Raw genomic sequence first — 27,930 nt, 5'->3', positions numbered from 1 at the left:
GAGGCCACAGGTGGGCTCTCGCCCCTCCCTCTCCCATGCACCTCATGAGACAACAGGTTATACAGGTACAAGGCACAGCACGTGGTCCCGACAAAGCAGAGAGAGATGGGTATGGGAGTGGTGCTTCTTACGCCAGCAGTGCCCAAGTCCTGCCCTGCCCTGCCCACTACTCCTACCACCCCCAGTGCTCTCAAGGATCTGTCCACAGAAACAAGAGCAGAATGGGAATCATAGCACAATTCTGTGACAACCTCACAGCCAGGGCAGGACTTTCTGACACAAGCGAGGTTTTGGAGGGGAAAGGTAAGTGAAGCTTCAGGCCGCTGCCCGAGTCATCCAACTCAAGGAGAGGCAGAGGCGGACAAGGAGACGAAGGAGGCCATGCAGACACCAGCCTGCCCAATGAAGGCCAGGCCTGGCGAACTCTGAAACAGCAAAGCGAAAGTACCTGGGACTTGGGCCCCCGCACAAAGGACCAATGAATAACTGGGCTCCTGAAGGACCAAACTGATGGCTCCTTGAGCCAGGAGCAGTTACCACAAAAGAGGAAGGGCAGAAGCTCCTGGGGAGCAGAGCATCCCCTCCCCACTCCCCTGCCTCCATCCCACTGTCCCTGCCTTCTTCAGAGTTGGGCCCTCACCTGGGCACCATGACAGCTTCCTAACTCAGCTCCCTGTCTCCAGGCACCCCACCAACCCCATGCAGACCTTGGCTCACTACATCTCTGCTCAGCCTCCTTCAGTGCCTCCGAATTAACTGCAGTGCAAAGCTACCCTACGGAGCTGCCCACTCACGGCTCCAGCTTACCTCTCAGCCTTGCCTCCAGCCAGTCCTCTCCCCCAGCACACCATTCCAGGCTCCCTGCCTGGTCCATCCAATCCCCTCCATCCAGAAAAGGCATCCTAAAATCTCCCCACCCAACTCTGTCTACAGACAGCATGCCATCTTACAAGGCCCAATCCAAGTGCCACCACAGAGCCCTCCAGCCCTCAGCACTTGTCCTCCCCAAGACAGCACCAGCACTGTCTCCTACAAACCTCCACAGCACTCAGGGAGTGCTGGCACTTCACAGCTCTCACAACCACCCAGCAGACACATTTGCCCATCAAAACGCTGAAGTTCAAAGAACCCAACTACTTAACCAAAGAAAGTACTTGAATCTGAATTTAAAACCAGGTCTACTTGTAGGGGCTTCAAAAAGCTCAGGAAATTTTGTATTACCTTTGATTTCCTTTTTCATCAACTTTCTGAAGCTCCTCCCCTTCTTTTCATTCCACCAGGAGTTTTCCAAACCAAGCCCAGGAAGTCCTAGGATTAGGAATTCCCACCCCGAGCTGGTTAACAGACTCTTCTAACCACATGCTCCTGGGTCTTCCTGGTGAAGGTGATCCCATAGGTTTGGGGAAGAGCATAGAAATTTGTATCTGATTTTAACACAAGGAACTACCATCCAAGGAATCTGCAGTGATCCCTTGAGTACACCTGTTTTACTTGCTTCTAAAGAGTTTACAAGAGAAAAGAAAAAAGCTGAACCCACCCCCTCCCCTATGCGCGCACACACACACACACACACGACTACCTTGCTTTAAAGTGAGTGCTGCTACAGCTAGGTCTGTATGATGACAGCCACGATGGCCCCCATTTCTACACTAATGGGCAATGTTCCTTTAAGACTCACAGATGTGCTCTGGACCAACACTGAGCAGATCAGGGCTCTCTCGGAGCAGACCAGGCGATTTCAAAAAGTGGCTTACGTGAAAAAAAAAATCCCTAAATCTCAGAATCACATTAGCAATAAAAAGCCGGGCCTTGCACTTCTTCCCCCAGCCAGCCAGTCTGCTTGATCTCTGGCCACGTGGAGAAGGAAAAGGTGCTCAGCCAGCACATGTCCACCTCATCAGGTTTCTCTGTAAGAAAGATGTCGACATATGCAGCAGGTACCTTAAATACACACAGGAAACTGCTCCAAAATCTGACGTCACTTGGCGACAGGAGCAGAATTTCCAGGACTGACGTAAGACAGCGGTGCTCACGTCACACTATTTGCAGCCTCAATGCTCCCAGGAGCTGTGGCAGAAGCAGGACGGGGCTGGGGAAAGTGGGGGCACTGAGCCTCCCACACCTCACTCCACCCGGAGCAGCTCCACTTTCACGTGTTCTCTCCATAGGAATTTATTTGAGCAAAGAACTCACTGCTTCCAAACAATCAATCACCGGAACAGGATGGTCTCTGCTAAAGAGAACTACCAACCATGCCTTACCCATGTGGTGACAACTGTGAATTCAAACACATTCTGAGCAACGGGCTCAACGTGGCTCTCGCCAGAATGCCAAGTCAGAATGCACAGGAGTTGAAGCTCAAATTGCACAGGCATCAAGGCCTGGGTGGGTCCGGCACCTTGCAAGGTACCACAGCTCTCCAAACCCCACCTGAAGTTGCAACAGGACTCACCTGACTCCTCCCCCAGTTCCACTCACTGTTTCCTCCATGCTAGCCTCCTGCGTGCTCCCCAAGACTTGGCCTGGCTCGTGCCTCTACCAGAAACACATGTCTACCTCCCATCCACCCAGGCAAACAGCTCCATATCCTTCGAGTCTCCGCTCAAAGCCGCCTCCTCGGTGAAGCCCTCCCACTCTGGTCCCGTTGCACAGTTCTATTACCTGTGCTCCCAAAGCACCTGGCCCAACCTCCTCTCAGTGCTAATGAAGCCCCACTTTAACCAGCTCTCTGTCTGCAAGTCTGGTCTATCTGGCCACCAGACTCTTTCAGTCACTGCGCCTGACTGGATTCAGCTCTGTCCTCCCAGTGCCCAGGACAGAGCCTGACACAAAAATGACAAAATATGGAGATTGATAAGAGAAAGTCTCCCCACTTGTGCCCCCATGGAGAGTAGAGCAATTCTGCACGAAGACCGATGAGGAGAGCCTTTTAAGCAACTTTAACAGCAGCCCCGTGCAGAAGCCACAAGGTGCTCTGGAGTCCGGCAAGCTAAAAGCGCTGACCCCCTTCCTGGAGGGATCAGTCAGCTGGAAAGGAACAGACAAGCACTTTCTGCAGAGACAGGTGAGTGTTGATCAAGGAAGAAATGAACAGCTTGACTCGACTGGGAAAAGAGCAAACCACGTTTATCAGTCAGCAGTGACCAGGCGATTCCAGCACGCAGTGGTTTGTCAAAGACCTACCCAGCCCCTGCCACGCAATTAAAAACAGGGGATGTGGAGTAGGCCGTGTGGTGCAGCAGGATAAGCTGCCACTTGAGAGGCTGACATCTCATACCAGAGTGCCTGGGATCGGGTCCCGCTTCCACTTCCCATCCAGCTTCCTGCTAACGTACGCCCCGGGGAAGCATCAGGTGACAACTCAGGGAGTTCCTACCACCCATGTGGGAGACCCAGATGGAGCTCCTGGCTCCTGGCTCCTGGTTCTGTCCTGGCCCAGCCCTGGCTGTTGTAGGCATTTGGGGAGAACAGACAGAAGACATCTATTTATTTATTTATTTATTTTCTCTCTCTCTCTCTCTCTCTCCCCTCCTTTCAAATAAACATTTTTTTTTCTTTTTTCTTTTTTTTTTTTAATTTTTGACAGGCAGAGTGGACAGTGAGAGAGAGACAGAGAGAAAGGTCTTCCTTTTGCCGTTGGTTCACCCTCCAATGGCTGCCACGGTAGCGCACTGCGGCCGGCGCACCGCGCTGATCCGATGGCAGGAGCCAGGTGTTTATCCTGGTCTCCCATGGGGTGCAGGGCCCAAGGGCTTGGGCCATCCTCCACTGCACTCCCTAGCCACAGCAGAGAGCTGGCCTGGAAGAGGGGCAACCGGGACAGGATGGGTGCCCCGACCGGGACTAGAACCCGGTGTGCCGGCACCGCTAGGCGGAGGATTAGCCTAGTGAGCTGCGGCGAAGGCCAAATAAACATTTTTTTTAAAGCAGCAGAAGAAATCTAATACATTAAGCATGAACCTCTCTGTGCCAGGACCCACAGTAGGCATTTGCTCACATATTAAATTTTTATTCACTTGTTTAATCCTAAAATAGGTATAATCAACCCTATTTTAAGCGAGTAAATATTATTTAGAGACATTAAACAGCTGGCTCCGGGTGAAGCACCTCTAATGAAGCTGGGATTCCAAACCAAGTCCTGCACTGTTTCCCACTATTCCAAAGACACCTACCAGAATGGCTACATGTCTAGTGCCAAGGCAGCGGCATCATCACCAAGGCTGCTCCCATTTATTGCTCATCTGTGATTTGCTAGGTGTTATGCAAGTGCTCTTCCCTCTGTCCTACAATCCGTACAACCAACCCCATTTTTCTGATAAGAAATGGCCCCCATGGTTTGGAGAAGCAGTTACCGGTCCACAGTCAATGAGCTAGGAAGCAATGGAGCCAGGATTCAAATACAAGTTGATTCCAAGGTCTCAGCATTCAGAATCCCTTTTAAGAAACAGGAATTTACAAAGACTGAACTTCTTCTAACACAGGTCATTTGCACTAAACAGTCATCCTACAAGGATGCCAATGCGCAGTCTTCACAACTGATTTTTCTTTGAAAGGCAAGGGGAACTTTGAAATTGGTAGGAAATAAACAAACAAACCTCCTTCAGGCCTGTGTTCTTAGTCCTAAGCAGCCCTATTTTGATCACGGTTCACCAAAACACATACTAAATGTCAGCACAATCTCATCTGGAGCCATCCATCAATGAGTACCTGTGACAACAGGAGGGGTTTGGGCTGAACTGCCCTGAACTTAAACCTGCTCCTGTCGAAGCACACCGATTAGCCAGGTACAACTTTAACTAGACTTCTGGGCTTCTGCCAGAAAATGCATCCCCACAGAGCTGAGTGCACGCACTTACCAGGGCGGTGGGTGACGGGTCTCCTAGCAGATGACGGCGTTAGGAGACTGGCCAGGGAATACAGCCACACTGCTGCCTAAAACACCTGCTGCTCATGAAGGAGAACAGAGGGTGACTCGCTCCGGTGCCCCCAACCTGAGCAGACTTCTGGGCACCTGAGCCAGAGATGGCAAACTTCAAAGACAGAAAGTTCTCTCTCTCACCCTTAACCAGACAGACACACACACACATACACACACAGAGTCCTGCACAAGCACACACTAAAAGGAGAGTCTTAAGTCTCTGAGGTTAAACAGAGCATGAGGGTCAGAGACGTGAGGGCAGTGAAGCGAGACTTCAGACAGCACTCCCGTTACAGACAACAGGGGTCACGACACTGACTTGGGAATCCCAGTTTTCTTATTTGCTTTCTTCTGCGAAGGCCTCCTGAATTTCCTTGAGGGGTATGGGTCCCTCTGGTGGCAAGGAGGTATATAAAATAATACAGGGGCCCTGTCTGTGAGATCCTCCTGTTTTGACCTTCCTCATGGTTAAGATCCCCAAAGTGCAAACCAAAGCTTGTATTCACCAGAACCCAATCACAGTGCTCAATGCATATGTTGAATAAACAAATGAAGGAGGGACAAATGACAGCACATGCTGAGTCAACTGGCACAGGTCACTGCAATCACAGGCAATTAAAACCAACAAGCACGACTGACTCCCGCGGCCCAACCTGTCAGTGTGTGCGCACGACCAGGCACGGTGCATGCGTCCGCCCTGATCCGAGCTGCCTTTTCGCAAAGCCATTGTCTCCCTCCGAAGTGCTTAAGAACGGGCACAATGAGATTGGCAACCAATGTTTTTGGCTTTGGCAAAGGATGGTTTGATCACATCCAAAAGACAACCAGTTGCTTTTCCATCAGAATTCAGGAACCATTACAAAAACTAGGGCCGCTTGACAGGGGTCCTGGGCGCAGGCTTTAAGTCAGGGCTCATCAATGAACAGGGCTGTAGTATTTCCAACTGACTTTGTAGCTTCTGTAGCTGTAGTCCCAGGGACCGCGCACTTCAATACTTACAAGTTTACCGACATGGGTGACACTGATCCGGCCCTGTGCACAGCTGCTTTTATCGAAGGGGGTATTGTTGAAGACCCCATGCACCGCTCAGAGTTTTCTTCATAGAAACCGATCAGAGCCAATTCTTCCCTGAGGCTCAGTGCCAGCGAAAGCTGTCCTTTTATCTGAACACGCTCATAGTGCAGACACCGGAGACCTCGTAACGGAATTTCCCTTTTTACTCTCGCTGCCAGGAGCCACCAGCTGAATGTTAAGTCCCCTCTTTAGCTCTGAGAAGGGCATCGCAGCGTGAACTTCTACGTGCTCATGCTGTGGTTCCATTCTATTGGGCACCCTTTTGTTTCCTTAACCCTAATGCCTTTCTCTTCATTTCCACTCTCCTTTAAATAGTATGCTTTTCTATGACTTCTGCACATGGTTTTGAAACATAAAAGGGGACAAAGGACAACTTAAAAATTTTCAATTCATCAAAATATTTCAACTTGATCTTAAGAATGGACAAGAGAGTCTTCAAAATGTTCACAGAAAGTGTATTATGAAGAAGATACACAAGGATTTCACTCTTATTTGGCATCCAAACAAACTTACCTTTTAATTCCATTTTCCCATGAACTGTCTAAAAGTCCCTTTGTAGAAAGCTGGTAGAAAGCTGAACGTGTATCAGTATTTCTTTCTGCCAAAAGCACAGTTTTCTTACCATAACTACTGATGGTTTGGCATAGGCACAACACAGTGTCTTAGCTGGATCCATGTCACACATGTAGCACTTTCTATATGACCCTGGTCAGGTCATTTAAATGAGGAGTCCCAGCTTACTCTGTAACAGGGGAGTACCCCTCTCTGTGCCCAAACACAGGGTTGTGGGCATCACTCACAAAGTGTACAGTCCAGGCTGAAAGCTCACACCTCTTTGTGTCTATCATCCCGAGCAGTAACTGTCACAAGCGAAGAGGGTATTGAAAGCAGAGCTGAATGCAGATTCAGAACAAGGCTTGTGCTTTGGACATCTTTCTTACCAGTGTTTTCTTTCTCCTACTTGTGGGATGCAGCAAAGTTCAAACAACAGCAAGCTGAATATTCAAGAGCTCTTATGGGTGAAGCTTCCATATGCACCAAGACAAGCCCTAAAGACCACACCTGGGCATCCCCATGACAGCTAGCAGCTCCTTCTCTCTTTCCTGAACCCTGACTTCTCAGAGCCTGTCTCTCGTGTCAAGGGAAGGCATTTTCTCACCTTCTTCTCCTGGTTTACCCTCACCCATCCATCCTTCAGGCAGCCATTAGTCTGGTCCTACTGCAAATCTGACCCCATCAATCCTCTGCTTAACTCCCCCTCCGCAGGAGTCACGCTGCCTAGAGGTCATGTCCAAGCTCCCAAACCTGCAGCTGAGGCCCTCTGCAAGCCCACTTTTCTCCAGATCAACCTCCTGCCATGTCCCTAGCAGCCCTTCACTACTGCCCCGAACCACACTCTTCCTCCTCTGAACTTTCACCTCGACTGCCTGTTAACCTTTACCAGTTCAGGAGTTACTTTCCCAGGAGCCTCCTCCAGTCTTCTCGCTATGTTCCAGGGGCAGTTTGTTCCCATCTCTGTGATGCGCTTGCCCCATGCCTAGGAGGGGGCCTGCAAGACATACTGTGTGTGGCTGAACGTAGGAATGGATTCCCTTTCTCCACCAGGGCAGAAACAGAGGTCACCAAAAGGTCTGGGTTTTTGTCTGATGTTTCCATCCGAAAGCAAGCCCAGCAGGTGTGGCGAGGTGAATGAAACAGACTACTCAACAGAAACAGCCAGCAAGACAGGCAGGGCCAGCGGGTTGGGGCTCTACCTGGGTATCCACCCTAGCCCCGTGAAGAAGAAACACCATCCCAGCAAATCCCCCAGCCTCTCAACAAGCCAGGATCTGGAGCAAAACATTCATGTGAGACGGACACAGCCAAATTCTTAGGCCACAGTCAGAAGGCAAGCAGAATCACCACTGTGTTGCAATACACATGCAAGAAGGAAACCCTGGCCAAGTCATCTTGTCAGGAACACATAAGTGACCTGATGCACACAAGCAGTCACAAAGAGATGCCAGGAAGCTCTGAGTCACAAGCATGCCCACCTGAGACAGGCATTTAGAGGGCACAGCTGCTGTTTCGCTCTGCCCAGTGCCCTGTAACAAACACTGCTTCCTCACTGGGTACCCCTCAGCTGCTCCAAACATGTGGCTCAAGAGGCAGCTGCCAATGACGGTGCACACAGACACACTGGCTGGTGTGCCCGCATGTGCACACGCACAAAAGCACACATGACCCGAGCTGGCCTTCTCAGCACCTCACCCTTCTGGCCACGCTGATGAGAAGACAGTGGGAGTAGCAGAGTGTGAGCGTCCTCCTTCCTCTTCTCCAACACACTGGGAAGATGCAGTTCCAGCAGGGCTGGCAACGAGGGGTCCCGCCATTCACAACCGGAGGAAGCAGATGCAAGAGAAAGCAGCCAGCTCACAGACACAGAGTCTGTCCTGGCTGTGTGCCAGTGCCTCCATCCTTCCAGCAATTTAGTTACACAAGGCAATAAACTTCCCTTCTCGCCACAGCTAGTTCAAGTGGGGTTTCTGTCACCCACAAGGAAGTCACACCCACGGTAGACCTCGGCTCGATCCCTCCCTCTTGCTGTCATTGTCCCCATCCATTCCTTGCCAAGTGCTGTGACTCCTTATGAAGACATAAGCGTGTTAGACAGGGATACATGTTTTTATCAACAGCAGGTGAAATTCTTTTAGAAGCACCAGGGTTTACATGAATATAAGTGAATTACAGAACCAACAAACAATATCTGAAAACAGAGAGAGGGGTAAGTGAATTACAGCAGATCTACCTGAGGGAGTGCTACAGAGACATTTCAAATGCTCACCAAGAGCAAGTTAGAATGTGAAATCATTTACATATGACGTAAGCATATGTAATTGTGTTTGCGTTTGTGTGTGTAGGTTCCCACCTCCACCAACCCCCGCCACCCAAATTTATTGAATGAACATTTCCATGAGAGCAGTGAGGAAGTATTGGGAGAGAAACTACATTAAACTAAAAAACCTGTTAGCAACACTGAAGGATGTAAGAATGGGTTATGAAAGCTGCGACTCTACAAAAGGATTAGGCTTTTCTTACCCAGAAAGGCACACGACTCAAGTCTCAGCCTTCTCCTCCCGCCCAAGAGTCACCTCTTCCCTGAAGTTCTCCCTGACTACTCCCCATCCCACGAGGATTCTCTGTTCTGAGTATGTTACATCAATTAGCTCTGGACTTTTTAAACTGCTTTACATTTTGTCACATACAACATTTCTATCAGCATTTAAATAAGATACATTCGGTGTTCAATAACACTGAATAAATAGAGGGAACAGGTATTTTAATAGCATGCAATAAACTGGTACATTCCAATATTGCCAGTGGCAGCATAAACTGGGCCAGCTCTTTGGACAAATAATTTGGCAGCATGATTAACCAGTATAAAACATTCATACTATCTGGCCTAGTAACCTCACTCCTCAGAACTTATTTGGGACTTTTTTCTTCTTTCAAGAGAAAATGCCCTTATGCTCAAAGACGCACGCTGCAGCATTAAACAGTCAAACTGCTCAACAGGGGAAGTTATCAAGTAAGGCCCATGAGGTCACTCAGTGAGAGCATGCACCCTACAGTCAGTCACCCTGGAGCCACGCAACATGGGAAGGTGTCTGCGGGAGAGAGGTGACTGAAGAACAACAAACAGAATTGAGCCTCTGCTTAGACCACGAGCCCAGGTACACCCAGACTGCAGGGCAAGACTGCTTTGTTAGGGTGATGGAACTGGAGCTGGCATTTCTTTATTCTCCTACATTTCCATTATTGCTCTCTTACTGTTTGTGGAAAGTTATGAAGACACACCAATACTTGCTTTTCAATGTTCTTTTCGGCATTCACACTGGGATTTCAACCTATGGACCCTGACATGTTGCAACCACAGTCCCCAGAGCACTGACTACTGGCACCGGAGCTTCTTCTGAGCCCTCTGTCCTGCTGGCTCTGCCTGCCCTGGCTCTCAGGCAGGTCAGTGCCGTTCCCCAGGGCACTGCAAGATCACTCAGACTCTGACCCCATCCTACCGGACTACGCCAAGCTTACGCATCTGGATGTGACTCTCAGGAAAGATTAAGTTAAAAGACGCTGAATACTTAAGTGTAAATATAACTGAAGTTTAATACACCTACCAAAATCAGAGAGAATCCTTAAATGCTAATACCCAATGCTGAAGAGAGCCTTAAAAAGAGACCACACAGAAAAACCTGGTAAGATCTTTCTGGAAAGCCATTTGAGTATATCTATATGAAAATGTTTAAAATATTCGTATTCTCTGGCCCAGTAGCCATACCTCTATCAGAAATAATCAGTAGATAAATATTTATGGACAAGGTTTGCTGCAACATTTGTTGTAAGGCAAAAGAAGTGAAATGACTTCAATGTCCTACAACAGGGGAAGATTTAAACAAATTGTAACATATCCAAGTGATGAAATAGTATGCTGGCACCAAGGAAAAAAAGGATTTCTGAAGAACATTCATGACATGGCAGCACACCAAGGAAAGAACAGTGAAGAAGAAAACGCCAGATACCAAAGTGCATTTTCAGCTTGACACCAATAACGCACGTGCGTGTGTGAGACAGAGACAGGACAAAAGGAAGGAAATGTCAAACAGCTAAGCCCGCTCGTTTCTACGTGACGAGAGGATGAGTGAAGTATCCTCCTTTTTACATTTCTCAGGTTTTCTCAGTTTTCTGCCTCAAATATCACCCTGCAGCCACAGACAGCCCACACGACCCCCGGCCACGTGCACGGCCCCCACGAGAAGGGAACTCACGTGGATGGTGCGGTCTCCCTTGCTCTTCTCTCCTCGGGCTTCCTCCAGGGCCCTCTCCAGCCTCTCCCTCTCCTGCTGCAAGCCGCTCAGCTCCTGCATGACCTTCTTCATGTCCCTACGCAGTCTGTGGTTCTCTGTGCTCTTGCTCAGGTTTTCTGAGTGCAGCTCAGCCAAAAGGGCTTCTTTCTGGGTCAGAGCAGCCTCATAGTCTTCAGACTCCTGAAGGAGAAGGGACAGAGGCCAGATGAGCTGATTTTCATACTTCATTAAGCAAACCAAGAAATCAGCACAGATTCTCACCTTGGGAAGAAAAAGAGAAAGATTAACAAAGACAATTTTCAGAATAATATGGAGATTTTAAATTAACATGGAAAAATGGTTATGTTATGATGCTAATGGTAAGAGGGGAAAGATCACAGTTGTATAAAAGTAGTATTCTTTTAAAGACTAGGAGACAGGGGCCGGCGCTGTGGCGCAATGGATTAACGCTCTGGCCTGAAGCACCGGCATCCCATATGGGTGCTGGTTCTAGTCCCGGCTGCTCCTCTTCCAACCTACCTCTCTGCTATGGCCTAGGATAGCAGTAGAAGATGGCCCAAGTCCTTGGGCCCCTGCACCCATGTGGGAGACCAGGAAGAAGCTCCTGGCTCCTGGCTTCAGATCAGCACAGCTCCGGCCGTTGCGGCCAATTGGGGAGTGAACCAGCAGATGGAAGACCTCTCTCTCTCTCTCTCTGCCTCTCTTCTCTCTGTGTCACTCTGACTTTTGAATAAATAAATAAAATCTTAAAAAAAAAAAAAAGACTAGGAGACAAAGTGTGAAATGCTTCCAGAAACTGTCTTTGGTGAGGTGGGAATGTAGCTGATTTTTTTCCTCATTTACCTGTTTTTTTAAATGTTCTATGATAAGTGAGGTTACTCTTAACAATTTTTTTAGCTATGTCATTTATTTTAGGAGACAGAAAAATTAGAGTTTCCCTTGAAAAGCAGAGACAGGTGCAAGCACTGGCAACAGCAACCTGTGTCGCGATGGCAGCAAGGGAGGCCAAAGGCCACCTGGAAGGCTGTAATTTCAGCAAAGTTCAAGAGCTAAGTGTGTCTTCAACATCTTTATTTCATTAATACACAGTGCACCTGAGAAAACACCTACGTGACTCTCAAACACACAAAAATGCTTTCATCCACCAAGAAAAAGATTCAACTAAAACAAGTTCTCATTTAGGAAGCAAGAGTGTTTAACAAGCTATCTGGCGAAGAGCAGGCTATGAAACAGCGCTCTTCATAGTCACGTGGCAAGAAGTGGCCACGTCCCTAGAAGCCAGGAAACATGCTAGGAGAAACATAAACTGTTACAGCCCCCTGTAGCCAGATTATCTGAGGGTACTTCAAAAAGTTGGCAAATGAAACCAAAAGATAGTAAGTGGGGCCAGCGTTGTAGTCCAGCAGGTTAAGCTGCCATCTGCAATGCTGGCATCCTACATGAAAGCCAGTTTGAATCCAGGCTGCTCCTCTTCTAATCCAGCTCCCTGCTGATGTGCCTGGAAAGCAGGATAAGATGGTCTGAATGCTTGGGTCCCTGCCACTCTTGTGGGAGACCTGGATGAAGCTGTAGGCTCCCGGCTTCCATCTGGCCCAGCCCCAGCCATTGCAGCCATCTGGGGAGTGAACCAGCAAATGGAAGCTCTCCTTTCTTTGTGTGTGTGTATGTGTGTGTGTGTCTTTAACTCTGCCTTTCAAATAAATAAAGACAATATGCGTTTTTATGAACTTTTTGAGGATTCCTTGTAAATGGCAAGTGTGTGTGTGTACGTGCAGTACTCATCTCAGCAATTCCCTTCCTAGGATTCAATCTCAGAAAAATCCAAAATATAGCAGGAAAAAAAGTCTCATATATAATATCATCTATCACAGAATTACTCCCAACAGTATAACAACCTCAACATGTAGTAAACACAAAAATGGATGAGCCCTCATTTTTGTGTTACCACACAGTGGTGCTGTGGTATAGCAGGTAAAGCCTCTGCCTGCAGTGCTGGTATCCTATATGGCCACTGGTTTGAGTCCCAGCTGCTCCACTTCCGATCCAGCTCTCTGCTATAGCCTGGAAAAGCAGTGGAAGATGGCCCAAGTGCTTGGGCCCCTGCAACCACATGGGAGACCTGGAGGAGAGCCCTGGCTCAAGGCTTCAGCCAGGCCCATTCCTGACCGTTGCAGCCATTTGGGGAGTGAACCAGTGGATGGAAGATCTCTCTCTCTCTCCTCTCTCTCTCTCTCTCTCCTTCTCTCTAACTCTGCCTTTCAAATAAATAAAATCTTTTTAAAAATGATAAAGTCACAAAAAGAAATCTTAAAATGATATTTACAAAGATTAACAACATGGAACTATTTCTAAGTTGCAATGTTACCTGAAAAAGCAGAAGACCAAATTGTAAATGATTTTTTAAAAAATCTATGCACAGAAGAAAGTATAGATGGGAAAACATCAAAATGTTAATGGTGGCGGGGTGACTTCCCGATTTCTCATTTGTTTCTTCTTTCTAGGCTTTGGAGGGAAAAAAACTGGAAAAAAGTAATCTACGCAAAAGAAAATAAACTTTTTTTTTAATCTGTTCTTTTAAGCAGACTGAGGCTCAAGATTAAGAATTCAAAAGCACATGACACAGGCTGTCCAGGTCACAGCTCACATCATGGAATAAAGGCCCCACTTCTAGGCCCTGCCAGTAAATCCATCTCCATCACCATCACTAGGTAGGTCTTAGTTTTTTAGGAGAGGGAGCTACAATTACTGTTAACCTGGGGGCCACAGATCTCTGCCGGCCCTGGGTCACCTGGATCCCAGCAGCTGGTCTCCCACACCCTAACTGCTTTCTAGGACACAGCAACACAAACAGAGGGTAAACACTGTTCAAAGCTCAAAGTAAGTTGTAAAGCCTGTTAGTTTTTTTATTCCTTTGAAATTAAAATTTTTTAAAAAGTGAGAAACCTAGGTCACAGGGCCAAAAATTAATTTAAAAAGCGTGTGGCAGTGCTTATTTAAATAAATTAAACAAACAAAAGGTAAATAATGTCCATAAAATGCTCACCTTAAACAATATTTATAGCTACCTTTTATTACACACTGATTATACATGCAGAGCCATGCCAAGTGCTTATATATGTCTTATATCTCTATTTCTCAAACCAACCCTACACACATCACTTCCCCCATCTAAGTAGCTGAGACTCGGCACCACTAAATGACGAGCCTGTCATCAGATGATAAGTGATTAAATCTGGGACTCAAACGACTCCAGAGCCTGGGTTCCTTCCACAGCACCACACTACCTTGCCCTTACCATGAAGATTCCAATTAACACCAATAAACTCGCAAGAATTAAAACAAAAAGACTGAATTCGAGGGGAGAAGGCTAGAGACAGGAACACTAGTTAGGGACTGGTTAAACATGGTTATTTAATAGTTACTATAAAGTGATGAAGTTCTACAGGATTATCATGTAAATAATGATGACAAAGCCTCTCTAACAGTCCAGGCTTGTGAGTCCGGCACTTAGGGCAGAGGGTAAGATGCTGCTCAGGACACCCACATCCCATATCAGAGTTCAAGTCCCTGCTCTGTTCCTCCAGCTTCCTGACAATGCACACCCTGGGACAACGAAGCAGATGACAACTCAAGTGGCTGGGTCCTTGCCACTCACGGGGGAGACCCATATTGAGTTCCAAGCTCCCAGTTTTGACCTGGCCTGGTCCCAACTGCTGCAGGCACTGGGGAAATGAATCACTGGACAGAAGTTCTCTCTTTCAAATTAATTAATTAATTTTTTAAAGATTTATTTATTTATTTGAAAGAGCTACACAGAGAGAGAAGGAGAGGCAGAGAGAGAAAGAGGCCTTCTGTCCGCTGGTTCACTCCCCAATTGGCTGCACTCATCCGAAGCCAGGAGCCAGGAGCTTTTTCCAGGTCTCCCACACAGGTGCAGGGGCCCAAGCACTTAGGCCATCTTCTGCTTTCCCAGGCCATAGCAGAGAGCTGGATGGGAAGTGGAGCAGCCAGGACTTGAACTAGCGCACATAAGAGATGCCAGCACTGTAGGCAGTGGCTTTACCCACTTCACCACAGCACTGGCCCCAATTAATTAATTTTTTTTTAAAAATATCCAAGCTCAAAGAATTCAAATTCACAGATTCTATCCATTTAATAAAAAAATATTTTCAGGGTCAGCACTATGGCACAGCAGGTTAAGCCACAGCCTGCAGTGCCAACATCCCATATGAGCACCAGTTCACTTCCCAGCTGCTCCACTTCCGATCCAGCTCCCTGCTAAGGCACTGGGAAAGCAGCAGAAGATGACCCAAGTGCTTGGGGCCCTCCATCTACATGGGAGACCCAGATGAAGCTTCTGGCTCCTGGCTTCAGACCAGACCAGCCCCAGCTGTTGTGGCCATTTGGGGAGTGAACCAGCAAATGGAAGATCTCTCTCTCTCTCCCTCTATGTAACTGTGCCTTTCCAATAAATAAAATAAATCTTTTTTTTAAAAAAAAAAAAAAACTTTCCATGTTAGATTTCCCTTAAGTAGCTCCTTGAGAAATTTCTTTAGAGAGCTTTTTATTGTTTTCTGCATGTCTCCCAGGTGGCAAATATTTGGCCCAATAAGACATGGTCAGAAACTGAAAGCCAGATGTAATATTTACCAAATCATTCTTGCCCATTGTGCAGAACATGGTAACTTTAATAAAGAGTCGGAAAGCCCAGCTTTAAGACCAGTTCCAGCTATGTGACTTGGGAGAAGATGCTACCTTTTGGAGAATTAAGTAAAGGGTACACAGAAATCTGCTACATGTGAATCTACCATTGTCTCAACTTAAAAAAAAAGACTGGATGGATCTGTATTTCCTGCCTTGGCAAGAATGTTAGGTTAAAAAAAAAGTTATCAAACAAAATACATACTATGATTCAAATGAACTTTCAAAGTTGATTTGTATATCTGTACAAATATGCACTGAAGAGCCAAAGCATTAACAATTCAAGTGAATATCTTTGGAGGGAAGTTTATTGATTTCTATCAACTTCCTCCTACTACATAAAGTATTTTACATATTTCCTACCACGTGCATTTTTACTTCTATAGCTGGAGGGAGAATGTTATTTCCAATTTGGAAATACTTTTTGAACAAGTATGAAGGTACAACCAGCCAGCCCACAGGTAACCTGCACAGTCCTACCTGTAACTAGAATTCATATCTCTGTGCCTCTGTACTTGGGCAACTGCTCCAAGGGCTTAAGTCCCACTTGCTGTTGCTGCTGTGTAGGCCTCATGCCAGCTCCATCAAGTGTGGCTGCTTTATTCGAGCTACAATTACTCTGCACCACGTGACAGCCCAAAAAGGTCCCAATACATAAAAGAAAATGCATTTACCAATGTCTGTGGGACATTCAAACTGCATCTACCTCAAATGAAATAGTGCAAGTGTATTATGTGCTTTTTCTCACACACACACAATTAGAACAGTAAAAAGAACACAGCTTTAGAGACAGACTTGAGTTCGAATCCTGATGAAAACATGCTCAAGTTCCCAAATCACTGTCTCCTTGGGTAAGGACTAAACGAGGGTTCCCCAGAAAGCCAACCTTCCGTGGATAACCTGAGGAGTTACAGCAACTCCCAGTCTCTGCGGACAGCAAGACAAGAAACCTGGCCAACACCATGCAGGGCAAGACCTCAAAAACCATCCTTAAAGTCTTCTGACTGGGACTGAGGGTTATTAAATTTTAAAAAGTAGGTAATAAATCTGGGTAACATTTAAATCCACAAGACTCCTTTCTTTCCTTTGGGGCGCCACATAACACGGAAAATGCCACCACACTTACAGGGATGGCTGCTGTCTCTCCCTATCAATTGCCATTTTTTTAACTTTAACAGTTTTGTTTAAAAAATTGCTATTTTTTTTCTTAAGCAACAGAAAATACGGATGGTTCTCCTAAGACTTCAGCTTTTGAAGCTTGTTATTTTCTAAGCAAGGGGAAACCCCCAGCATTAACTGTAATCCCAGCTCTATACGATCAACTACTGCCAAAATGGTGGGAGAAGGCAACTCTGAGATCCCAAAAGCAGAGATCGCCTATGCTCCTAGTGTACCATGATTGAAACCAGGTGAATTCAGTTATTCCTACTGTGAACCAAAGCTCTGCCAAAGATATGACCCGAGACATGAATCTCAGAAATCAAACAGCCTTAAATCAGATTTAACTTCTAACTTCTACTTTGCAACCAAAACCAACATCAGTACAGGGGACAGAAAGACAGCATTGTAGGCAGTGTTCCATTTTGATAATGGAACTTTACTGATTAAGTTACTAGTAAATAGGCGTGAACTCTAAAGGGAAATGAGAGACATGGGAAAATATTACAATAATTAAAAGCACAAAACTAAAATGTAGAACAAGAGAGGGAAGGTCAGGGGGTGACCAGCAGGAGCCCTGGCAGTACAAGGTTGGGGGACAAAACAGGAAAAAATGTCAAAGACATCAAGGCTGGAAGGGACCTGGGAGGCAGAAGGTAGGACTGCAGCATCAGGGGAGGACAGGTATGGGACATCAGGTGAGAAAAGCACAGGCCGTCTGGAGGGAGACCGGCTCTGGGGTCCAGTCCTGCTTCTCTCACCAGGTCTGTGCCCCTGGGAAAGACATGCGACCCTCACAGTAAAACAAGGATATTAACAGCGCCTACTTCACAGCACTGCTGCATGGATAACTGAGACCATCCATGGGGAATGCTTAGGAGGTCTTGGCACAAAATATGTGTTCAATAAAGGCCTGCTGTTCTTTGCAATTACTACATTTAAATCTTGGCCCTGCCACTTGCTAGCTGTGTGGCAGTGAAAAAGCTGTACACCCTCACTGAGCCTCAAAACCCCACCAACAAAAGGGGATGGTAACCACCTTCCCCCACAGGGTTGGGAAGATTAAAAGAAAAATCCACCTATCCTGCACTGTCTGAAATGTGGCACCGAGTAAACTCAGCATCCCCAACTCTTGGGGTGGCTGTCATCATCACTCTATTGAGGAGGGGGGCTGGAGAAGCTCCCAAAGCTAGTAGAGAATTTCCCTGTAATTAGACCAAGCTAATTCTGCCACTAAAGACCACCCACAGTTTTCCTTATTAAAATCATCCAGGTTTCAAAGTCCTGACCTCACCAGGAGAGAGAATCAAAGAGACAGCCACTTAAACCAAAGTGAACACTTACCTGTAATTTCTGGGCCTGTGCTTTCTGTGGGGCCTCTCTGGCTTTAGCAAAGGCAGCACTGAGTTCTTTGATTTCAGCATTAAGTTGTTCAACCTGGGGAAAAATAAGGAATAGCAGCCAAGTATGCAACTGGGCTCTCCTCTCTCTGCACACCCCAAAGGCTCCTCCTGCTCCCTGTGCAGAGCTACAATCAAGGCTTTGTAGCCAGAAAAGACCTGACTGGGACTTCAGGCTTGGCCATTTATTAACTGGATGACTCCAGGCAAGGTATTTAACCTCCTTGAGACTCAACTCCATTGACCATAAAATAAGGATTCCACCACTCACTCAACCCTAGGGTCCTTCAGATGAAATGAGGTTACGTGTATTGGTGCTAAAACAATGCCTGACTCATCCTGTTGTTATTATTAGTGTCCAAACAAATGACCCACCCAACAACCTGGCCTGGCCATTCTCATAATTCCACATCTTCTAATGACGTTGTCCTATGGCCCAGAGTCAGCCACAACTCCCATGGCCACACTCTGGACTGGGTCAGCACCAACAACTGCTCCACCACCGAGACTGAAGGTCTCCATTTTCAGCTGGGCCTTGAACTCCCCAGACGATTACCAAGCACAACTTCTACTACCATGAGCCAAGTCTCTGGGGCTGCAGACAGGTGGTGATGTCAACTCCAGCACCGCCTCGGCTCCTTCAGCACCACAGTCTCCTGGGCAGTTTCCTACATCTGCAACCGCCCCTGCTGTCTCCATTGTGCATTCCTCTCCCTACCCCAAATCATGACGTCCCCTATACTGCCATCCTCCATCTCCTTGGATAAGGAGGTCAGCGCTCAGAACCTGAACTCACACCTGTACATCAGTGAATCCAGATCTCCCCCTTCAGGCCTGGGCTCTCTCCATGCATGAGCCATGCCATCTACCTGCCTCCTGGACATCTCACCTGGACGGTCAGGGGCTCCTCCGAGTCAGTACTTTCTAAACAGATTCATCACCTCCGCCACCCTCTCCCTCTAACCTTCACACTCCATGTTCTTGGCCTTGAACTTGGGTGCTGACACCACCACACCTGGTCAGGCAGCTTTGGCCGCCCCTTCCCTACATCTAATCATCAGTTGTTCCAAATTTAGTTCTAACCTTTACTTGTTTCTATTTTCATTCGAGTCTCTCTCTTCTGGAACCCTGCATTCCTAAGTGCTGGGACCACTGCTCGAAGTCAGCCCTCCCTGGCTCTCACAGAGGCTACTGGCCTCCCTGCCTCTGTTCTCCCCCTCCCGCAGCTCACTCTCCAAATACAGCCAGAGACCTCCCTAAAACAAAAACGGGTCCCAGCCCCTTCTCCTCACCAGCCCACAGAGGTTCACCAGCCAGCCAGGTGGTTGCAGAAGCCAGACTCCCCTCACTGCCAGGCCCCCGGCGACTCCTCCAGCTGCATCTCTGGCCTTAGGAGTCTTGCACATCATGCTTGGGTAACCCCAACTGTGTGAGCCACACGTGCTTTTCAGGTTCCTTCCTGACTTAACGCCTTGAATGACGACAACAATCTCTGCTTGCAAAGCCTCGGGATCTCAGTTCCCTTCCCAGCGAGCTCCAACTCATCCTTGAAGACTCGGTTCAGGCCCAGCTCCCCACATACACACTATTCTCGATCAACTCCCTCCCCGCCCTATCACAGCGCCCAGCACTCTTCTTCCCCAGCAGAGCCGCGAGCAGAGCTGGGTTTCTTCTCTGCATCTGTGCCTCCTCCTCCAGTTCCTGGGGCACAACAGACTGCTGTCCTAACCACTGACCGAAAACAGCCTGGACCCGTCAGCCACCACGCGATACCCCAGGAACAACCGCAGGGCTCTCTAAGTGGTTCACAGCCACAGCCTTGCCTCCCACTGCACCCTGACCTCAATTTCCTGTTTCCTTCCAAAGATGAGACCCGCCATTGTCCAACATGGCAGCCACTGGCCAAGTGTGGTTCCTGGCTCGTGAAACGTGGCTGCTCTGAACGGAGTTGTGCCTTAGCACAACTGGACTTCCAACAGTCCTGAAGAACACGTGCCAAACGCTTCATTGTCACTTTTCTTTTACTGATCACATGTTGAAACGGTAGCGTTCAGGAGATAAGTATCATTAAATTAGCTTCACATGTTTCTTTTTAGTTCTTTTAATGTGACTATGAGAAAAGTGAAAATTCCATACTTAATTCATCAAACAGCACCAGATCATAAGGTCTAAAAGAATTTCCAGTTGACTAGAGGGTCCTCTGCTCACTTTCTATACTATCTCAGCTCGGTTATAAACTTTTCATCTAAAGCTAAAAATTCAGGGTAGGACAAGCCAGGCTCAGAAACTAATAAAGAAAAATCTCACTTCAAGTGTATCAGACATACCTCTTTTTCCTTTGATTTTAATGCCATGGTTAGACCCTGAATGGCTTTATCCCTCTTTAAACTATTTTTCTTCTCTGTAGCAATTTCTCTTTCTTTCTCTCTCAGGTCCTCCTGAAGTGCCTAAATTAGATTAGAAAAAGATTCACAAAGTTGACGCGCTCCGACCGAAATGCACTGTAAATATATCTTTAAGAGCACACTCAAATGCAGTTATTCTATCTCATTCCTGTCAACCTGTGATTAATGCTCCAAGCCGAGCTGAACGCAGTGGCATCAGCTGCGAGTTACTGCGTTCCCGCTCACAGCAGCAGGGCTGGGCGAAGGAAGGGGATCCGATCAGTTAAGACAGCGGCAGCTAGTCCTGAGGGCAGGACTGCAATGCCTTCTGGAATTTGAATACAGTCAGGCAGGAGTCTTTGAAACGTACCAGGTTATTTGGGGGGAAATAACAGATCATTAATTTCATGCCTTAATGCTACAAAAGCTGGCCAAGAGTTTGGTTTGATGGAGACTGAGCTGTACATTTCTAGTCCAAGTTCATTTCTAAAGGTAATCACTGCTGCCTCCCTCCTGGGCCGTTGTGAAGATCAAATGAGAGAATGAATGTGAGAGCGCTTGCTAAGCTGGCAGGCGTGACACCAGCGCTGGCTACAGGGACGGGGACCCATGGAGGACGGGCTTCAGAAGCAGACCGGCAGATCTGAATCCCGGCTATGCCTGCTCCCAGCCATGTGCTCCGGGGCAATGACCTCGCCTCTCTGAGCCTCAGGGACCACAACTGCAAAACAAAGCTGTTGCGGAGGCTGAGAAACCAGCTCCACGGGCACACAGTGGCATTTGGGAGATGACAGCCAGTGTCACACATCATTAGCTATCGTACTCAGAAGAAGACAAGAGGCACGAATAGGATAACTTTTCAATACATTTTTAAAAATTGTATCAACATACCTGGATCTTCTCTTCAAAAGGACTTCTCTCCTTCTGACACTCCTTTTGTGCCACCTAAGAGAAGAGAAGAGCTGGCGCCCAGAAGAAGCCCACGACCCAATAGCCTGCCCAGGGTTCACAACGAGCCCCTTGGTTACTGACTTGCCCCTACTGCTGTGGAACTCATCTGAACACCGTCCCTCCTTGCCTCCTCCCACTCAAGCCCACCTGACCTGCGTGGAGACAGATGTGAGGGCAAGCAACCCCGGACGGCACCCAGAAGATGGGAAAATGGGTAGGAGGACCAGCAGGAGGTGACGGCTGATGGCAGGTGAAAACTAAACTGCCGTGGCCAACAGGGACTCTGCCCCACATCGAAGCCAGGATGCCCAGGACCACCCAGAACCCCTGCAAGGTGAAAGTGCATCAGGGTCCAACCAGACTCAGCTGCACGGCCCTGTCCTGCCCGCCCTCTTGCAAACAGCTTGCCCTGAGGCTGCCAGAGTGAGGGGAGAAGCCTAGGAGGTGCTGGGAAAAAACCTAAAAATTTGCTGAGCCTGTTTCTAAACTCAACAAGGGGCCCGAGGTCTCCCCCTGGCCAGGGCGCTGGGAAGACTGAGTGCAGTGGGGCACTGGCCCCCGAGGTGCCCAGCACAGGTGAGCTCTTAGCTCCCTCCCCGCTGTCTCCCAAATCTCGGGCCAGAGCTGGCCTCAAGCCTGCCTCTCAGCACGAAGGCACAGCAGGCACGTACAACACACCAAGGAAATGCAAAGGATGAGACAAAGTCCCTGGGCAACAACAAAGCAACGCAGCTCGACAGAGGTGAGCAGGTAGGGACTGCTTTTCCCCAATCCTTCACGTGAACAGAGCTCCCCCACAAGGCAGCCGCAGGGCCGGGCAGAGACCCCTCCTCCCACGGTGGAGTCTGATCTGCTCCAGGCCCGGCACCTCACCTCCGCTCCTCTCTCCTCCTCTTCCCCTCGGCGTGCCCCAGGTGCCACGTTCGCATCAGGAGATGCCATCTGAGACTTCTCCTCTTCAAGGCGCTGAATTAAAGCTTCTTTGCTCTTCAAAGACAGCTTCAACTCCTCAATCAGTCTAAACGAGAACAAAATTTAAATATTAATTCTAAGCTGCTCTCAGAGCTCAGCGGAGGCAGAGGAGGTAGGAAATGGGGCCAGGCATCTTCAGAACCGACGTGTCCAGTGAGTGGACACTAATGGCATTGCCTTTTGCAGGTCGGAGATGAAAAGCGAGACTCTGGATGACACAACTGGTCCCCCGGGTCTGGCCTGACCCCGGCCGGTCCCACTCAGAGTCGCCAGGCTACGTTCTGCTCCATCACACCCTTGCTCAGAGGCCAGCAGCACTGGATCCCTCAGTTTCCCAGCCAAGGAATCTCCAAGAGAAATCTACCACCAAAGCCTAGGCAAACACAAGCAGTAGAGCAGAGCTGCCCCAGGGAGTGTGGGACACACAGGGACTCACTCCTCAAGGCTTTTCAGAGCAAAGCTCCAAAACGCACTGCCTTGCCGGACAACACATGGCTTCACAGCCCTGGTTCTCAGGGCTGACAACAGCTTCGGTCCCCTCTCTTAAAAGAAACCATCGCCCTCTCTGTCACCATTCAGTAACCTCACTTCCTCTTCCCTTCCAAAGCCAGGCTGATCTGTGCCTCAGTGCCTTCGCACGTGCTATGTATTCCCTCTACATAGAACGCCTTCCCACCCCTACCTCCACCTCCACCTGATAAACTCCTATGCATCCCACCACCTCCCCTCAAGGAAGCTTTGCCAGCCCACAGCCCGAGGACCTCATCAGGGAGAGCCGAACACATCCCTCTCTGGGCCAGCAAACACCCCCGCACCGACGGCCGCTTGACCATCGCAAGTGATTCAGCCTCGCTGAGACTGCCCTTCCTCGGCTGTAAAACGGGGATAACGTGCAGTGTGGGCTGGTGAAAAGCTGCTTAGAACCACCCTGCACGGCTCCTGGCACAACTCAATCAATGACATTGCTACAAGCACTACTTGTTTTTAAATTCAACAATTAGCACCTTTGTCCAAGGAACCCTCAGAAGTGCATTTTTGTAGCTAAGGCTAGAAAGCAACTTCGTTTGGTTGAAAACCAAACCAAAACAAAACAAAAGCAAAGGCCCAGGCGCCTGGCAGACCTGCCCTGGTGAGGCAGGAGCTTCCCGGTGAAGGGGAGGGGGAGGCGAGCAGCTGAGGCGCCAGCCACACCAGCACAGTGCCCCAAACACCTGGCAGAAGAGTAAGAGCGCCCTCTAGGGGTCCAACTCTGAAATCCTCACGGAAGTGGACAGGTAAAAAGACTGAACTGTACACTTTTAAATGGGTGCATTGTATTGTGTGTACTTTACAGCTCGATAAAATTGATCTTTTTTTTAGTGACTTTACATCAAGTTGTAGAGTGGGAACGGGAGAAGAGGATCAGGCCTTGTGGGGCCTCGGGCCGACCTGAAACACCAGGCCCATCCCCAGGGAGCAGCAGCCTCCATCCAGCAAGATGATGGCCCCACGCTGCCAGGCTTTCCAGAGAACCTGGAAATCCAGACGCCTAAGTGAAACTTCAGCTTTTAAATATTGACAACTACCTACAGCTTTTTTTTTTTTAATTTTTATTTAGGGGTACAGGGGGAGCCTGAAAATGTGAGGCAAAAACTCAACCCACATGGGTGGTAGGAGCTCAATTACTTAAGGCAGGAACACTGGCCCTTCCTTAAGTCCCTCTTCCAAAAAAAGATGAGAAGCCAAGCTCGGCAGCACACGCTACAGGAACCACAATCACCGTAACATGTGCAGGGTTCTGCTGGGCAAGGCGTCCTCATCCGACTCCCGGATTCCTGAGGAGCCCTCCCCGCCCCACACCCAAGCAGAGCTGCTCCCTCCTCTGCTCCTGTCAAAGCACAGAACCCTGAATGTGCCCCTGTCACAGCAGCAATCACCACCCCAGCCACCCTCTACCAGGGGAGACCCAGGGAGGCAGGACGGTGCCCACGTCTCTGCTCTCAGCATCCTGACCACGGCCATGTTGAGTAGCAGCTAAGGAGTGACTCCAGACCTTCTTCAGCCAAGCCCAAAGTCACATCACAACCACCCCAACTCCGCCCACGTGCTCACAGACCCCTCGGCCCCACAAGCTCCAACGGAAAGCAGCATCTTCGCATGCCCTCCAAACACAAACACCTCTCCTCACCTGCCCCCAAACTCAGCAAACTGCACTACCAGCCCCACAGTGGCTCATGCTCGAACCTGCAGCTCCTTCCCTCATCTCCAAATCCACTCATCAACATCAACCCCTTCAGGCCCACCACGTCCCTCCACCGTCCATTCAACTCCACCTGTTTCTCTCCATTTCTAGTTCTGTCTCCTCAGTGCCCGTCACCATCACCTCTTGTCTGGACTTCTGGGTCAGCCTGAGAACAGGGTCCAATCCAGCCCCAAGGCCAATCCTTTCCCGACAGGGCAGCCAGAGGCCCCTCTGGAAATTCAAATCTAGGGGCCAGCATTGTGGCATAACAGGAAAACCGCTTGTGACACCAGCATCCCATGTGGGCACCGGTTTGAGTCCTGGTCGTTCCACCTCTGATACAGCTCCCTCTTAATGCACCTGGGAAAGCAGCACAAGATGGCCCAAGTGCTTGGGCCCCTGCATCCAAGTGGGAGAACCGAATGCAGCTCCTGGCTCCTGGACTGAGCCTGCCCCAGCTCCAGGCTGCTGCAACCATTTGGGGAATGAACCAAGAGATGGAAGATCTTGTTCTCTCTCTAATTCTGCCTTTTAAATAATTACATAAATCTTAAAACAAATCTGATCCCGTCATTCCCCCCAGCAGATGATGAGCTCAGAAGTGGACAGTGGGCCTGCTGGGGCGAGGGGCTGGGTCTGCAGCACTCTCTCCCAGGTTCTAATGACAGCTGTGCTAAGCAGAACATGCTTGGGAAATAGTGGACAGAAAAACACAAGGGCGCAATCAAACCAATGAACTAACGGCTGGGGCCCTCTCGGGCCTTTCCAGGTAGTTCTGTCCCAGGACCACATTTCAAACCGCCCAGAGCCCTCCCGTCTCTGCCCCTCCTCAGCGGCAGCAGTCTACTGTCTGTCCTAGGCAGCTGCCCCTCCTTCCATCCTATTCCCTGGGTGCCCCACGCCCAGCGTAACTGGGGGGCACTTGTAGTTCCCTCACGAAGATAAGCCGAAAGCCTCTTCGAGACTTCACTGCTGATCCGCTGGCAACACAGAACGGTTCACGTGGAATCTCTCCGTCCAGAGGCTCCTCAACTCTGCAGGGATGGAGCCTGCAGAGGCCAGAACAGCGCAGCAAAGGGCAGGTCTCCAAGAGGGCTTTGCTTCCTGGCCACGCAGCCAAGGAAAACACGAGGTCTCAAACAGCAAACAAGCGAGACCTACTCCACGGAGGTCCACAGAACCGCTTCCTCACTCACCCCGAGATAACCAATCACAAGGCTTCCATTTTCAGATCAATGCTAAGACAAGCCGTAAAGCACCAAAGAAATGGCAGCTCCTCCAAATGCTGAGGCCAGGGCACGGGATCAACGGCAACCAGGGGGGCTCCCTCGGGGTCCACTTCCTCCTCTGGCACAGACAACCCCAGTTTGTTCATCTGACTTCCAAACAGTGAATGTGTTTTAGAACAATTTCTAGCAAATTCCAAGCAAGCTGGGCCCTCCGGTGGATAGATCACAGGATGGCCAGCAGTTCCACTTATGTCTAGTTACCTCAACCTTCCATTTAGAGAGCACCAAAGCAAGACAACAGCGTCAAAATGTACGCCCCACAGCAAAGAGTGACATCGCAACTTCCTCTTGACAAGCTTTAATAAAGAGATGGGTTACAAGATACGAGGAACAGGAAGGACGGCTAAAGACCGCTACACTGTCCATGCATTCCTCGGAACCAGATGGCATACTGGACCCTGGGTCACGGAAAGGCTCTGTACTGGGTCTTCACTGCTTTGCTTCCGGCCCTTCACACTACACTCTGCCTGCATTAAAACACAGTGTGGGGCCAGCACTGTGGCCCAGCAGGTTGGGCCACTACTTGTGAGGTCAGCGTCTGGTATTGGAGCTCTGGTTCAGGCCCGTGCTGCTCTGCTTCCGATCAGCTCCCTACTGATACGCCTGGGGACGTAGTGGAGGATGGCCCAAGGGTGTAGACCCTTGCCACCTCTCTGAGGGACCAAGATGGAGTTCTGGGCTCCTGGCTCCATCCCAGTCCAGCTCCAGCTGTTGTAGCCATTTGGAAAGTGAACCAGCAGATGGAAGGTCAGTCTTTCTGTCTCTCACTCTGCCCTTCAAATAAATATATAAATAATAAATATCTTTTAAAATGGTTATGGAGAACAAGCCACACAAAATCCACTATTATTTATTATGGTGACACGGTCACTCACTGCTGCCTTGGAGAACTGCAAGGAACAGTTTCCTCTGAGAGGACTTTTCCCAAGTCACTGGTCTGTTTAACCTTGTGGACTCTGAGTCCTGAGTCTACGAAGATTGTTTTTCCCTTTTTCCTTTGGCTACCAAGAAGCTTACAGCCAAAACTGAATGCTGGTAAAAATCGCTACCTACTAACTCTACCCCGGCCTTCATATGACTATTGAATTCCTTTTCTTTTCACCCGGATTTTACATGTTTTCTATGCTGGACACGTTTTGGTAAGGCACCGGAGTCTTGTGGGAAACGAGGAGAAAAGAGACGGAGAGAAGGAAAGGCAAGGATTCTGCCCGCACGCTCCCAGGCAATGAGACGGCAGGACTTGGCAGGGACGAGCGCCACACCTGTCTTTCTCCTCCAGCACCAGAGGCATCTGCAAATCCCCCTCGTGCATCCTCTTCACCTCGGAGAGCTTGCTTTCCAGGCTCAGCCGCAGAGCCTTCTCGGTTTCCTTCGCTGCTAAAGTCTTTTCCAGTTCTGCTTGGGCGGCTTTCACATCCTAGAGTGAAATTAAATGCATTTGATGCAATTTTTCAATACAATTGGGAACATTTTGAAAGGAAATTGGATTAAAATATAAATATTTATGACTTTTTCTCCGGCACATTTCCCCTCCCTGAATTGTACTATACATGGAAAGAATCAGTAATAAATACATTTGCCAGCCATTTTTCCCTCTTGTATCCTGAAGAGTAATAGGCATCTCCAATGGAAAAGACTCGACTCTACAAGATCTGTATTTTTGGTTTTGAAAAATCAGATCAATATTTACAGCTTCGGTGAGAACAAGGAGAAACGCACCTCTCCCTGCTAACCATGCATAAATTCCAAAGCCACCGTAATCTCCACACAAATTCATCCCACACCTCACTGCCCCCTGCACTATTTTTTGTTAAGATAATGACTGCACAATTCTAAAGTACATTTTCTCTATCTCCAAGGTGATTTAGGTGGTGAAAAACTCTATGTTCTTTCCAAGAGCTCAGAGAAGCCAACAAGAAAATCATCTAAACCACACAGGCAGTGCCTGTGTTAGGGGAAAAGGCCCTGGTGCTCATGACAGGGACCTGGGAATAGACGGGGATCTGCAGCTGCTC

At 48.7% G+C, this 27,930-nt stretch overlaps 1 protein-coding gene across 1 annotated transcript in view; it reads right to left on the bottom strand.

The window, feature by feature from the left end:
* CDK5RAP2 (CDK5 regulatory subunit associated protein 2) overlaps positions 1-27,930 on the bottom strand; it is a 211,424-nt gene that overhangs the window by 134,442 nt on the left and 49,052 nt on the right. The window contains exons 7-12 of the mRNA XM_062207679.1: positions 27,178-27,332; positions 22,307-22,451; positions 21,374-21,427; positions 20,426-20,545; positions 18,043-18,135; positions 10,801-11,019 (exon numbers count right to left, since the gene is read on the bottom strand). Coding sequence (XP_062063663.1) covers positions 10,801-11,019; positions 18,043-18,135; positions 20,426-20,545; positions 21,374-21,427; positions 22,307-22,451; positions 27,178-27,332 — 786 coding nt within the window. The remainder of the gene's footprint in view (positions 1-10,800; positions 11,020-18,042; positions 18,136-20,425; positions 20,546-21,373; positions 21,428-22,306; positions 22,452-27,177; positions 27,333-27,930) is intronic.

The sequence above is a fragment of the Lepus europaeus genome, chromosome 12, assembly GCF_033115175.1.
Source record: "Lepus europaeus isolate LE1 chromosome 12, mLepTim1.pri, whole genome shotgun sequence".
NCBI lineage: Eukaryota > Metazoa > Chordata > Mammalia > Lagomorpha > Leporidae > Lepus > Lepus europaeus.
This window is presented reverse-complemented; position numbering and strand designations above follow the sequence as displayed.